The sequence below is a fragment of the Anomalospiza imberbis genome, chromosome 22, assembly GCF_031753505.1.
Source record: "Anomalospiza imberbis isolate Cuckoo-Finch-1a 21T00152 chromosome 22, ASM3175350v1, whole genome shotgun sequence".
Lineage (NCBI taxonomy): Eukaryota > Metazoa > Chordata > Aves > Passeriformes > Viduidae > Anomalospiza > Anomalospiza imberbis.
In genome coordinates, this window is record NC_089702.1 from 4,432,972 (window position 1) to 4,448,384 (window position 15,413).

Below are 15,413 nucleotides of genomic sequence, written 5' to 3' on the forward strand. Positions count from 1 at the left end.
GGAGGAGAGACCAAAATCACCTCAGAATCATGATTAGAACAGAGAGTGGTCATTTCAGATGCTGAGCAAAGTCTGCATGTCGTCTCACATAGCATAGAAGAGAATCCTTAGCAGTGAAGCTGGTGATCCATCCCTCTCCCTGAAGAAATTAACCTTGAACAATTAATGAAGTATTTAAGGTGAAATAATTGGAAAGGGACCTTTCCCAGAGCATCACTGGCATTCAACAAATACAGGGTAGAAAGAACAGTTTGAGCCTGTTTGGGGTGAGTCCCATCCACACCCAGCCCCTGGCCATGCTGGAGGCTCTTACACTCACTTCTCACATTAACCTGGTCTCATTCCCAAGGGTGGAACAGGACTGGAAACCTTGAAAAGTTTTACAGTGTGAGAAAACTGCTTCCCACCCAGCTTCATGTATGTGAGGAGTCTGCTTCTCAGCCCCATCTCCAGCACCAGGCTCCACTCGCAGCACTGGCTTTTGGCAGCCCCTCTGTGATTTGAAGGTAGAGAAAATGTCACAGAGAATAAATAACATCAAGATGAAATTCTGGCTCAGGTTGCATTTTCTAAGAACGTCATTCTGCCTTTCCTTTGGTTGACTTCCCAGAATCTTCCTTTGCTTACTGCTTTAGCTTCAGATCCACCCATTAAGCGTTATGTTTATCCTACTGGTTATAAGGCTTAGTTGATGCACCAGTAAATTGAGCACAGGGATCAGAAATCATGGAATCATAGAATTGCTAAGGTTTGAAAAGACCTCTTAAGATCATCAAGTCCAGCTGTAATGCATGGGAAGCGGCTGAAATTAATTGGGTTGTAATTGCATGTGTGTCCCAAAATGTGATGGTGATGATGATTACGCATGACCCTTTTTCCATGACATGACACTTCAGATTCCTGGAATAAATTAATTGGCCTCTCATTAAAAGAGATTTTATTTTTGTGTCTACACACAGATTGCATAGGAAATCAGAGTAATTTCTGTTAGTGCAACCTGATATCAGGGAATGGCAACTTGCAAACTTCATTCTGTGAAATGCACAAGTTATAATCCCCAAATAAATAGGATTGATGAAAAGAAATCATTACCTCTGTAATTACTTTACATAGTGCTGTTCTCTAAGGGAATTCATTATATTTTAACTGTCTGTTAGGAAAAATTCTGTAAGGAATTTGGAGGTATCCATTAAAACTTAAATACATGTATTAGAGCTTGATGGTTGAAATAACAGCCCAGCTTTCTCATCGCTGCATGCGTCACACCTCGTTTTGACTGGAAAGGAGATTACTGCATTATATCCCATGGGTAATTTCATATTGAAAATTAAAAGCCAGTGCTAAACCAGCAACGGGTGAGGACCCCACAGCCTGATGTGTTCATTCCTTGGAGCCATCCTTCACCGCCCTAGCCACCCTGGAGCCTCCTCCAGTCTAAGGGACAGGTTTTGCACGTGGAGAGACAGAAAGCCTTCATCATGTCCAAAGCCATGGGCACATTGCATCCCAGCTGCCCTGAGCTCCAGAGGAGCTTTTCCTTTTCACAATGTCCTCAGCTATATTGTCCTTCCCAAGTTCAAAAATGCAATTTATTTTGCAACATTCTGTGCTGCAGTGCTCCAGGGCAGTGATGGTTTTGGTACAGAACTGCTCCCACCTGCCTTGCTGGGATATTTTTGGATACTCAGTGATATTTGAAAAGAAAACCCAGTCCAGAATGGGAGCTGGAGAAAAGCTTTGTGCCCTGGCAGGGGTTCATTCCAAGTGGGCAGGCAGTGCCTGAGGATGGAAGCAGCAAGGGAGCTGGGCTGGAGGGGTGCCAGAACAGCTTCCCAGGGGATTCACAAGCAGAGACAGATTTTTGAGGGCCTTTTTTATATTGCAAAAGAAAAGAAAGTTGGCAGCATGGCCTGAGAAGTTATCACTGTTTTTCTGATTATTTTAATAGGTGGGCAGAATGTAGCAGGGTTCTAGCAGAGTCTGCTGAGCTGGAAAAATCAGGGGAAAGCTGGGAAAAGGGGAACTTTTTCTTTTTTTTTTCTTTTTTTTTTTTTTTTTAAATGGATCTTTTTTCCTTTTTTTTAAAATGGATTTTTTTTTAATGAAGTATGGGATCACAATGCATGAGTAGAGTACAGTGAGCCTGCCATCACCCCCAGCTCAGGGGAATCTGTAGCCACGGTGCTGCCTCGTTGTGATGGACTCAGGGAGTGCTGTCTGTCCACTTCCACAGAACCTGACATGTAAAAACAAAGCAAATAAAGAATAAGTTCAAGAAGACAATCACAAGTTTTTACTGGCACCAAGTCCTTAAACAGAACTCAGAGCACAATCCAAGCTCAGCACAGCACTTCAGAGATGTCAACCGCTGTCACTGTCCATCTCTGCAAACAGCGACGGCTTAATTTCATTTATTCCTCAACTGGGAGGTCCAGTCATTTTTCAGGATCAAAAAACAGTGCCTGTTTTTTACCAACTGATTTGTCTGAATGCTTGTCATAGGTAGTTAACACTCATTGCCCTTAAAGTCTTCACGTGCCAGAACAGATCAAACTCACCAAAGGAAAAACCGCTGCTTTTACAGCTGTCCCAACGCGGAGTTTTCCATTCTTTTTTCCCTTTGCTAGGTCGTAGCTTACCACTACTGCCAGGCTGACAACGCCTACACCTGCCTGGTGCCCGAGTTTGTGCACAACGTGGCCGCCCTGCTCTGCCGCTCGCCGCAGTTCGTCGCGTACCGGGAGCAGCTGCTGCGCGAGCCGCACCTGCAGAGCCTGCTCAGCCTCCGCTCCTGCGTGCAGGACCCCGTGGCCTCCTTCCGCAGGGGGGTCCTGGAGCCCCTGGAGAGCCTGCACAAAGGTACGGATGTCCCTCGCGCTTGCCCCGGCCTCCCATGCACCTTTTTTTAATCAGGGTTTTAAAAATGATGTTTAATTGGATTCTGGGCGTTGAAATGAGGCGATGGATTCGTCAGTCTGCATTGCTTCTCAAGGTGAAGAGAAGAGGTGGGATCTGGAGAAGCTGGGAAGACTGAGAATCGTGGAATGGTTTGTGTTGGAAGAGACCTTAAAGCTCATCTCATTCTACCCCCTGCCATGGGCAGGGACACCTTCCACTAGCCCAGGTTGCTCCAAGCCCCATTCAGTCTGGCCTTGGGCACTTCCAGGGACAGCCACGGCTGCTCTGGGCAACCTGTGCCAGGGCATCCCCACCCTCACAGGGAGGAATTTTTTCCCAATATCCCATTTGGCTTTCCCTTTTCTTGCTTCTTTCATATCCCAAACCTGTCCTTGCAGTTCTCAAGGTGAAAACAAGCAACCAGTTCTATTCACAGCACTGCTTACAGCAGGGTGTTCTGATTTATTTGTGTAGGGGTGACTTTTTTTCCCTTTCCCTGTCACTATTTAGTGGGTTTTGGAAAATCTGAAGCTTGCTCCAAAGGACTGGTATCATAAAAGTCCACAGACACCCTGTGTAAAGCTTCTGGGGGAGCCTTACCCTGATAACAGACTTAGAGCTTTTTCTAATACAGCATTGATTTTGTCTTCTTTTCTTTCTCCCCTCTGCAAGTTATAAGTAATTCATTGTGACAGTCACTAAATTTAAGATCTTTGCTTGTTGCCATGAAAACTGTCAGAGCATTGCAGAGTTCAAGACTGTTGTCCTGCAGAATCATGTTTATTACTGTGCCTGTGCTGCATCTTGGCTGCAAAAATAGTTCAGTTAATTTTGTTACCGCCCTACACACTACAGTGTAAGATCCAGCATGAAGTAGATGCAGCCCTGATGTTCAAATCAGCTCTTCAAAACTGTGTCCAAGCTCTGAGCAGCAGCATCGGGGTCCAACCTGCCCTGTTCCACCAGGCACAAAGCATATGTAGAGCCAGCACAGCATGACAGTGGTTGGTTTTCCTGGCATGGAGAAATGTCACTGTGGAAGGAGTGTGGTTGCTCTCTGCTGTCATCACTCTTGGCAAAAATGAAAAGAAAAAGGATACATTTAGGAACCACTGCTCTAGAGGAAAATAATTCTTGGTTATTACAGTAGCTCCTTGGGAGATGTTTCAGCTCTTGATTTCAGAGTGTTTTGGAGGATTCTTATTTTTCTTGTCAAGGAGGTTGACCCCCATCTGGCCTTAAATTCTGAGAGGTGGAAAAATTTTATATGAAACCTTTTTTTTTCCTTTTCTCTTGGGTTCTGCACTCAGCACAGCTCCAGTGGAGCCACTGACCAAGACTCCCACTTTTCAAACCTGCTGGTTGAGAGTGCTGGCAAGCTAGTTTGCACCAAATATTCTCTAACAAGATGAACAGTATCTGGAAATTGGTTCTAAAAAATATTTAAGACTATGTAAATATGTCAGCCGGTCATTTACAAGGTGCTGTTGAAGCTTTAGTGCTACTGGGACAAAACTATTGCGCAGGGGTTAATGGTGAACATCACCGAGAGCTTCATGTTTCTCAAAGACATACATATATATATTTAATGTCAAAGAATCTAAATAATATATAGGAGAACAAAGTTCTGATTCTTCCCCTACTCCTGCTTTCTCCTCTCTCCCTTAGGCTTTATCAGGAACATGAGATGTGGGTATAAACTCAGGCACTACGTTCACTTCAAGATTTCAGAGAGGAATAAAGTGTATTTTCTAGTGTACCCAAAAATCTTACTGAGAAGTTAACTGAAAAAGCAGCTATGATAATTTTAGTGCAAAATACTAACATTAGTATTTTTCATGTGTATGTTTACAGTGCAGTTGATGTAAGGCAAGGGCACGATGCTCAGGGGTCCCAAACACACACAGTGTTTTCACACGTGTGTTCTCCCAGGAATACCACAGGGACCACAGGATCTCATCCTCAATGAACTTTTTGTGCTGGGGTTTTGCAGAAAAGTTTCTGGTGCAATTAAAAGTCAAGGAGAAAAACTCACCTGCTGCCAGAAACATTGACTTTTTGATAGCAGGAGTTTATCTGTAGTACTTTACAGATCAGGACTTGTAGTGAATGTGAATAGCATGTGCCATCAGTAGACTCAGATTTCACATTTTACACCTGGTTTTGAGTCTTATTAAGCAAAACTGCCATTGAGAAGATACCCCTTGAGCTTAAGATACAAGTCCAAAGGTATCTCTACCATTAGTCGTGAAGCCATACTCAGCTCTCAGTGTCTGACATAGAAAAAATGCCTGCATTGTCAGCATCACCTGGGTTACTGTATTCTCCAGCAGCAAAAAAATCCTGTTTAAACAGTCCATGATTTACTTCTGGTAGGATTTTCAAGGCCAGGTTGGAGCAACAACAGGATGTCCCTGTCCCCAGCTGGAGGGTGGAGTGAGATGACCTGTAAAGGTCAAAATGCAATTAATGTATCATTAAAAAGGTGCTGCTACTGGTGTTTTCTTCTTTGGCAATATCTGGTCATGGTTTAAAGCTCTGTCGTGACGTTGCAGTACATTATGGTTGTGTGTCTATAGCTTATCCAATAAATGCTTTTTCTCTTTCTCTCAGAGAGGAAGATCCCTGATGAAGATTTCATTATATTAATTGATGGTTTAAATGAGGCTGAATTTCACAAGCCAGATTATGGAGACACCATAGTATCGTTCCTGAGCAAAATGATTGGAAAATTCCCTTCCTGGCTGAAGCTGGTAGTGACAGTCAGGACGAGTCTACAGGTATGTTGAGACCCAAAACAGGGATAAACTGTTTCATTGTCATGATGGACTTTGGTAAAGAAGATCTTACTGGATCTTCTGGATTTGCTCAAGACCATTTATTTCAAGTTATCCTTTTGGCTTTTTTATTCTTGGATTTACATCCATGTCCCTGTGCTCACTCTACAGCTTTGGAAGGATCTAATCCATCCTTGCTTATTTGTGTAAATAAATGTTCATCAGCAGATAGCTCAGATCATTTTGTGAGACTGTTCACACGCCAGCAGGGCCTGACTCATGGAGCCACTAGGAAGGCAGGGCCTGGTGTCTGGCAGCCTGTGCAGCTAAAGAACATCCTCAGCTCAATGTGGAAGGGCAGAGGAATTCAGATCTTCGTTCTTTTCAGCATGACCCAGAGCATGATGATTTCAGTCTGATTAGGCCAAGACATTACTCGGCTCAAGACTGTTGTGAGCAGGTCAGCAGGGAGCTGAGTCTGGTTCAGCCCCATCAGGGCAGCCAGCCTCCACATAGTCATTGTCAGTGGGAATGGCAGCTGCTTCCCAAGATCCAGGAGAGCACAGACTATTTGCTGTTCAGTGCTGGGGTCCATTTTTTGCTCAGTAATGGAGTAAATGAAATACCATTTGGAAGAAATGTTTTGTAATTGTAAGTAAATTGGATCCTGATGACTTGAATTCCTCATTTAATAAGGGCTTTTGCATCCGTAGAGTCTTCACTGCCACTTGAGTTCGCACTGTGCTCTCCCTCTCTGTTTTGTTGGAGAGCTTATGGCTTTCCTGGAGTTGGCCTTGTACAGATCTGTTGCATCACTTTGCCTCTCCTCACAGCAGCTGAGAGCACATGAAGCAAGAATTTCTTTGGAGAGGCCTTTGGTGATCTTCGGTTTATGCTGAACCAGGGAGTTCAGTAGATGAGCATTCCCTGAGCGCAGTGTCCTGCAGCAGACAGACACAGTTGCTTTGCACTGGAAAATACTCAGTATTATCTGTCCTGATGTTTCTGTGCATCTGTGGATGTAGAATGCACAAGAATGCTCCCAGGGAAGTTCTTGGTCTCAGCTTCAGAAAGTTTCTTGCGGCCTCAGATCTGTCATCTGGATGTCCTGGACAGCAGAAGGAATGGGAGGTCAATCCATGGTTGGGAGAGATAGGAATAACAAGGGTGAATTTACCAGCCCTTTCCATGGATGTACTGTTAGAAAGTGTCCCTTGTTTTTAGTCATGTGTCACACACAACTTGCTGGTTATAGATGGGAGTGTGAGGCTCTGAGGGCACAAACTGCTGTTTGTGTTCTTGCCCTGATGGAAAGTCTTAAAGGAGTCTCAAAGGTGCTATTGTAATAGAAACTAGGTTTACTTAATGAATAGTAAACACTGCCGGCATTAGTATCTTTTTTTCTTTCTTTCTTTGTAGGAAATAATTAAGCTGTTGCCCTTCCACAGAATATTTTTGGATAGACTGGAAGAGAATGAAGCCATCGACCAGGACCTGCAGGCATACATCCTTCACCGGATACACAGCAGCTCGGAGATCCAGAACAACATCTCGCTCAACGGCAAAATGGACAACACTACGTTTGGCAAACTCAGTTCTCACCTCAAGACCCTGAGCCAAGGGTCCTACCTATACCTGAAACTTACTTTTGATCTCATAGAGAAAGGATACCTAGTTCTAAAAAGCTCCAGCTACAAAGTGGTCCCAGTGTCCCTGTCCGAAGTGTACCTGTTGCAGTGCAATATGAAGTTCCCAACACAGTCTTCCTTTGATCGTGTCATGCCTCTCTTGAACGTGGCAGTGGCTTCTCTGCACCCATTAACAGACGAACATATTTTTCAGGCCATTAATGCAGGTAACATTGAGGGCACTTTGGAGTGGGAGGACTTTCAGCAGAGGATGGAGAACCTTTCTATGTTTCTTATCAAACGTAGAGACATGACGCGAATGTTTGTTCATCCCTCTTTCCGAGAATGGCTTATTTGGAGAGAAGAAGGTGAAAAAACCAAGTTTCTTTGTGATCCAAGGTAAGAAAATGCTCTGAGAAATCAGAGCTTACCGATGTGTTACTCTACACTGCTACCTGAATCCTCTTATTTTATGAGGTTGCACACGGCTGCAGTTACTCTGTACACAGAGTTTGCTCTGTGGACACTGTAGCTCTCTACGTTCTGTCCTGATCACCTGAGGTCTTTATGTTGTTCATGGAAGGAAACAAGCACCCCTGGGCACACACCTGACTTGGCAAACCTAACAGTCATCTTTAGAATGAGATGAGCTGTTTCTCAGAAGGCCCCATGCTGGCCAGCTCAGTTATCACCAGGGGCAGGTTACTCCTTCCAGCTCAGTCCTGGAGAAGGGGCATCATCATCCCTTTCTCCAAAGGTATCAGAAGCACAGGAAGTAGAATATAAGAAGTGGGAAGATGAGTAGTGTGGATACATCTTTTGTAGTTGCTTATTTTTCAAGTTGTGCTCCTCATAGTTCTACTAAAGGTTTTTTTGAAAACAAAATAAAGAGCAGAATTGTTCCTGTAGTGATTTCAGACTGTAAATGCATCTGTAATCTCTATCCTGACAGCAGCTGAGTTCCTGGCTTAACTCACAGGGAACAGAATTTAATCATGGTTAGATTTATATTCTTTAAGCCCAATGATCTCTGTCAACAACATGACTTTTGTTTCTAGTGACAAGAGGAAACAGACCATCTGACAGTAATTCTCATCATTTACCCTCATAAGTTTTGCTCCGTTTTTCTGCCCATTTCTTAAAATATTGTTATAATCAGCAGGGAAACACTCAGATTCAAGGGTGTGTCAGTGACCCAATGGTCAGTCTGAAGAAAATCTCATGGTATCTGCTGGAGCTGGAAAGCACTTGGCTGCTCAAGGCAGCTCAAAGCACCACTCTGTGAGTGGTGTCAGAGTAATTTACCACTTTAAATTCCAAGGTAAACAGGCTACAGTAGGAAAATACAAAATAGCTTCTCCCAATGGGCATCTTCTTGTTTTTAGTGGGTTCTGACAATATTCCTGTTGAGTGAGCCCTTGGTAAAGCACCTCACAGCAGCAGGTGCCTTCAGATCAATCAAAGACCTATTTAATATCCTTACTTGGAAGTCACTGAGTGCTTGCCACCAGGTAATGCTGTTCTGCCCTGTTTGCAGTGTCTGTGCAGTGCTTGCTCCAGTGGAGCTGAGAGCTTCCTCCATCCCAGTCACTCCCACCTGGTGCTACTGGTTTTCTGTGGCCTGGCTGCAAGGGAGCTTGCTGCGAGCTGGGTGAGGGGACAGCAGCCAGTACTCCTGGCAATTATCACTGATCACACAGCACCTGCCAGAATGATCCCTAACAAGAGCAACTCAGGAAAATCACTGCTTTCCAAATCACTGCCTTCCATCACTACCATGAAAATAGAATCTAGGTGCAGGATGCTTCCCTGGTGGGTGAGGCGTGTATTGGGTGCTGTGGGTGGTAGCAGTGCCTATGGCTGAGTAACCTGGGGACGGTGGGTCCAGAAATTCTCTTCATCCTCACAGTGGTGGGAAAGGGCTCTCTGAGAATACCAGATTCAGAAGGAAATTCAGATGTGCTGCATTTTAGATGCTTTTGCACTGAAACAAAGCGTGTCATCAACACGAAGGCACCAATCAGACCGTGTTCACTCAACAAGTCACCAGAAAGATTTTTGCTCAACATTTGGGTTTGGTGCTGCCTTTCCTGAGCATCACAGAAACATTATGCTGCCCTCAAGACTATTCAGGAGATTTTCAGATATCACTTTCCATCTCATATATGCCATTAATGTGAGGAAATTAATGGTGACTTTATGGGGAGCACTCATGCTCTGTGCAAGCTCGGTATCCCCACAGAGCTGACTTGGCTTAGCTCCTTCCCACAGGCAAAAAGAAGTTCCAGTGCATCAGCAGGCTCTCACTACCACGGGCTTGAGCCCATACATACTGGAGGACTAATATATATCTCTGATGTATAATGTGCACTAATTGCATTATGCTCTGATGGCAACTAATGAAACCAGATACAATCCAGAGGTTAATAGAGAGGGATCCCTGAGCTACGACACTCCACAAAATCCTCCTGTCCAGCTGATACTGAGCTCAGAGCACGGGAAGCCCTGAGCAACAATTAAGATAAGTCATGATTTTTCATTTTATTTCTTGGAAGAGAAGCAGAGCTGGCCACTGACAGAGCTCACAGCAGTAGCCTGTGAAAATCTGTCTGCATCTGGTTTGTTCACAGCCAGATGGATTTCTTTCTGCTCACTTGGGAATTGAGAAGACATGACAACTGTACAGAGCAGTCCTCAGGGTTATTGTACGTTGAGCAGTTTGACTGAAGAGTAAGGTTGCTGAGGCTGGTATTTTTCCCTGCAAGAAGAGCTTTGAAGTGAAATGTGGGTTTGTGAAGCTGCTTTTAATTGACTGACCCTGACAGAGTGTCCAGGTGTGAGACCATTATGAAGGAAATTGGGATAATGGGCCTCGTGTCCACTCGTATCCCAGCACTGCAGCTGGGATAATCTTCCTGATTTCATTAGTGAGAGTGAGCTCTCATGTTCTCAGAAGCATGGAAAAGAGGGGAGGGGAGAGGAGGAACACAGTATCCAGGAATTACCACATTTTTCTACGCTTTTAAGAAAAACAGCAGGTCTCCACCCTCTGGGGTTTTGGTTAGCCTGTTGAGATGCTGACCCTCTTCTTTGAACCCTTATCATGTGTTTGCTGTCCAAAGCAAAGGCTAATTGGCTCTGAAGGGTAACGTTCTCACTGCTGGTCTCCCCAGAGAGGAACCCCTCCCAGCCCCTCCTTTTTTTAACACAGGGCTCCAGTGAGGCATTTGTCAGAGCACTTCACCAGCATTGCAGTAACGACCTCCCCAGCCTGTCAGGCCAGCACATCAACCAAGTGGCTTCCTTGACAAATAACATAAAACATTTTGGGAAAGACTCAATCCTTTGTGACTGGTGCTTGGAGAAAATAGTTCCTATTACACATTCCTCCTACACTTGTATTTCTAAACCTAAATTCTGCTCTAATGCAGCGCTTTTTTCTGCCCAGACTTAATCAGAAACTTCTATGCAATTATTTTCCATGTTTTTACAACACTAATAAAATTTTTTATCCTTGTGCTACTGCTGAAGGGGCTGTGAGCAAGACAGAAATGAAGTGATTTGCCCTGGCAAGGCAGTAAGAGAGCTGTAGTCAGATATGGACCCCAGAAGTGAAATTACTTTATCCAGGTTTAAGTGTAAACATCTGAATTACTTGTCTAGACTTGCTTTATAGTCAGAGGAGAGAAATTAGAGTGATTAATTTCATCCTGAGCTAAAAGGCTACAGTAGGCCAGATGAGGAGTGGCTGGGAAGCATGTCCTCCAGCTGAGTTATGAGGAGTCTCAGGATGATGGGCTCCCCAGGAGATGTTTCCAGTACAAGGCTGGATGAAGTGAATCTCTCCAGGCTGCTCCTCTACCCCACACACAGGGTTTTGAAGCAGATTCACAGATTTTCTTTCCTTGTTCAGGAAAGCTAAGGTGGGATAAAGGTACTCTCAGTGCTGTTGCCTGTATGAGTATCCCAGTTTGGGCTTCTGTGTCTCAGGGTGGCACTGGACCAGCCAACATTGTGTGTGCTGGTGGCTGAGGAAAGAGGCTCTTTGTGCTGCATGGGGGTGTCCCAGCATCCATGGGACCATAGCAAAATGAAGCATTTTAGATCTTCACCTCAGGTGCTTCACCTCTGGCTCGGTGAAGCCAAAACTTGTCGGGATCTGTGATATTTAGATGCTCCTGAGAGCACAGAAAGTCTCTGTCTTTCAGCCCCGCTGCCAGAGAAGGAATCGTAGTTCATCTGTGCTGGTTTTCAAGGTTGTTTATTTCTTCTTATCTAAAATATGTTCTCTCTGGCCTGCAGCAGGTCTGTCCTGCAGGACAGCGTGCGGGGCTCTGCCCCTCAGTGGGATGTTACAAACATTATATACCAAAATCTACGTGTGGTATATTTACAATAACGTGCCAATATCCATCACCCATGTTGGACAGTGTGTCCCCAGCCCAAACCAACAGAAAAATGCCAACACCACAGTGAAACATGGAGGGCATGAAGAAGAAAGAAAAAGGACAAGGCACACCCAGTTTCCTCCATCTTGCCCCCTTTGAACCCCTTATCTAGAACCCTAAAATTCTACTTTTGCACCCGTGCCACACCAATTACTACTTATATCAAACACTCAGAGCTTGTAATTCAAGCTGAATTGAAAGCTTGAATTTCAATTCAGCTTGAATTGAAAGACTGAAAGCTCTTTTGCATGGACAGAGATCAGAGGCAGTGTCTCTCGGGGCTCTGTACAGGGGGGTTCCTGACCCCCTGCCAGGGTCCCAGACTTTCCAGGGCAGCCAGAGGGATGCCCTGGATTCCCACAAAAACTCACCTAGTTCTAGGGGCCTGCCATCCAGGTGTCTGTTGCATGTCCTTGGCTACTTGGAGCAGTTCATCTGGCCTGTTCTAGCTGCTGACTGAGGTGAGCTGAAGCCCAAACCCCAGTCCCTGGCCTAGCCTCAGGGTCACTGAGGCACGGACATGCTGCCCCAGGGAGGTGACCGGTGCAGGACTGGGACGTGGTGGTGCCTTTGGTGTAGGGTTGCTGCTGGTTGCTGTTCTTAGGGCAGTGGGTTTTGAAGGATAAGCATTTTACGAACCCACAACAAGGCCATTTGCTCACCTCTTCCCTCCTCTTCTACATCCATAAACCAAATCTGTTTGTCAAACCCCAACTCAAGATGCACTGCATGGATAAATATGCAGCAGCAATCCAGGCAGAAGGATACAGCTCTCATCTAACACCCGAGTTGCCATGGTTTCTAGCAGAGCTGTCTTTCAGTACAATACTCTGTAGGTATTTTACATTTTCCTTTTTCTCTCTTGGGATCACATTGCAAGGGGAGACTTTTCCTACACAAAATTAATGTTTTTATGTATTACCCAGCAAAATGATAGAGTGAAGGCTTTAGAGCCAAATTGGGGGTTTTGTTTTATTTTGATGGAATGCTGAATCTGATTGACAAATAACAGTCCTGAGTGTAAAGATAATTCGTTTAGAAAGTTGGGAGAAAAAGGAGTTGGTGAAAGTGATATTTCTAACAATTCAGGAATACAACAAACAACTTTAAGTGGGGAGTTGGTCCTTGTATTACATGTCTTAACTTCTTAAAAATTACCCCCAGATCAGTCCTCCATATGGCGCTCACTTGGGCGTTATGGTGCATGGATTAATTGATACATGAGGTCAGGTTATTTCCTTGCCCAGCCTGCTGTCTGGTTTTCTGCACTTGTGCAAGGCCCGTGCTCAGTTAGTGCAATTAATGACCAGATCACTGTGGGGTCTGGTTGTTCAAGATCATTTCCACAGCTCTAATTTTGGCAGAGGTGTGGAGTGTGGTAGAAGTGGTGGCTGAGCTGTCATTTCGGGCAAATCTTCCTCTGCACCCATTGCAAGGGAAGGAGAGTGCAGCATTTCTCACTCTTTTAATTTACCCCTCAAGCCATATTTATTGAGTGCCGTATTTGTGAATCACAGAGATGAGTCCATCATCATGTCCTCCAGTAAATTGGAGAGGCAGACCCAATCTGTTCACCAAGTATGGAGTGCTGACTCTGAGAATACAACTTTTAGGCATCCCATATGTCTTCCAGAAAAAAAAAAATTGATTGCATGACTTGGAACCTGGTAATTTTGAAATGTAAAAAGAATGGGTAATAACAAAGTGAGTGTAGGAGACTTACCATATGCAAATTCCACATCTCCAACATCTCAAGACGGTAACTCTAGTCAGAGAATAATGGAGTGATTTGTGTTGAAAAGACTTCAAAGCCCATCCAGTTCCACCCCTGCCGTGGGCCGGGACACTTTCCACTACACCAGGTTGGTGCAAACCCCAACCTGGCCTGGGATGCTTGCAGGGATGGGACAGCCACAGCCTCTCTGGGCAACCTGTGCAAGGACGTCACCAATCTCACGGGGAACAATTTCTTCCCAATATCCCATCTAACCCTGCCCCCTGGCAGTGGAAAGCCATTCCCCCTTGTCCTGTTACTCCAGACCCTTGTCCAGTGTCTGTCTCCAGCTGTCTTGGAGTCCCTTTCTAATCCCATGCAGAAATCAGAGGTCAAAAATAAATTGCTGAAGCCATTGGTAGCAAGCTGGGAATCTGTAAATCTGGGATTTAGCAGTGAAGTGACTTTTCTGCAGGTTTTCCCCTGAACTGCAGCTGCAGTGTCAGCTGGAAGAGACAAGGAGAAAAGGCACAGATTATAAATGATGACAGATGAGATGGAGAGCAGATGTGATCACTGCCACCATAAAGGACATCAGTAGAGCAGCTCGTTTTAACTGGCTCATTAGACATGCAAACCTCAGCATCGGGATGCAGCGAGGGGTTCAATATATTCAGTATCTTAAGCTACTGTCCTCATAAAATCTGCTCTTTTTCTTTTCTTCTGGACTTTAAACTTCTGTCTGCTGGCCCATTTCCACATCTAAATGGAAGAAAATATTCACAGAATAATTCATCCTGTGGCACTGAGCCACCAAGAAGAGGAGAGTAGAGTTAACCAGAAACTGACTGAAGAAAGAAATGTTACTGAATTTCTTCCTGTTACTTTATTCCTCAAATATTAAGACCCACTTCTAGAGCAAAATCATCTTCCAGCAGTGCAGGAGAGAGTAGCCTTGACTATTTTATTTGAATTTTTTTTATCATGTGAATTCCTTCCAAGTTAATTTGCAGTTATAACTTCAGAGGGAAACTACATTACAAATAAATCAATTTAGGTGATAAACTGTTCCTTTGAGAGGGGCTCCTGGAGGTGAGCTTGGCCTTTCTGCAGGACAGACATCCAGATATCCTTCTGCAGGGGAAGAGGCTCTGGGCTTTGTCAGAGCACACATCAGTCTCTGCACTGCAGTTATGACATTGCACTTGGCAGAGCTGAATAAAATGTGAGTACACATCTTTTGAAGACCAGATTCACTGGGCACAGTGTCAAATCTCTTGATTTGGGAATGTTTTCATGGGATTAGCTGGAAGAAGGGAGATGTGGGTATAAATCAGGGAATTTGGACGTTGGTAGGTTCAGAAGTGAACAGGACTAATTCTCACTTATTTTTTATTTGTATTTTACTCTGGTGTTGCAATGCCTTAACACCGGAGTAATTTTATACTGTTTAAAATCTTTTTTACCTGAGAACTGGAAGAGTTTAGATGATGAACAGATCTGGAAGCTTTTAATATTTTCTTTTGTATTTAATCATTCTCCTTCACTGCTCTTTGGTCACACCAGTATGTTATCAGTGAGACTTTGTCCTTTTCCATCTGTGACGTGAGGAATGGGGTCACCTGGGGACTGTCCTTGAGGTACCAACATCTTGCTCTGCACCTGGAGCTGTGTGTGTGCCTCATGTTTGGGTGGATAAGGGACAATTGTGTAGAGATCAGATCCAGCATCTATTTTTAAGTGCATGAAGTGACAGGACAAGGAGGAATGGCTTCAAACTGACTGAGAGAAGGTTTAAATTGGATATTAGGAAAATATTTTTTCCTGAGAGGGTGGTCAGGCCCTGGCACAGGTTGCCCAGAGCATCTGTGGCTGCCCCTGGATCTCTGGAAGTGCCCAAGGCCAGGTTGGACAGGGCTTGGAGCAGCCTGGGACAGTGGAAGGTGTC

The 15,413-nt window shown here is 44.6% G+C and overlaps 1 protein-coding gene across 9 annotated transcripts in view; it reads left to right on the top strand.

The window, feature by feature from the left end:
* Positions 1–15,413, top strand: part of TANC2 (tetratricopeptide repeat, ankyrin repeat and coiled-coil containing 2) — a 136,366-nt gene that overhangs the window by 86,728 nt on the left and 34,225 nt on the right. For all 9 annotated transcript variants that reach the window (XM_068211811.1, XM_068211813.1, XM_068211818.1 and 6 more), the window contains 3 exons: positions 2,628–2,859; positions 5,512–5,678; positions 7,095–7,702. In XM_068211811.1, the coding sequence (XP_068067912.1) occupies positions 2,628–2,859; positions 5,512–5,678; positions 7,095–7,702 (1,007 nt within the window). The remainder of the gene's footprint in view (positions 1–2,627; positions 2,860–5,511; positions 5,679–7,094; positions 7,703–15,413) is intronic.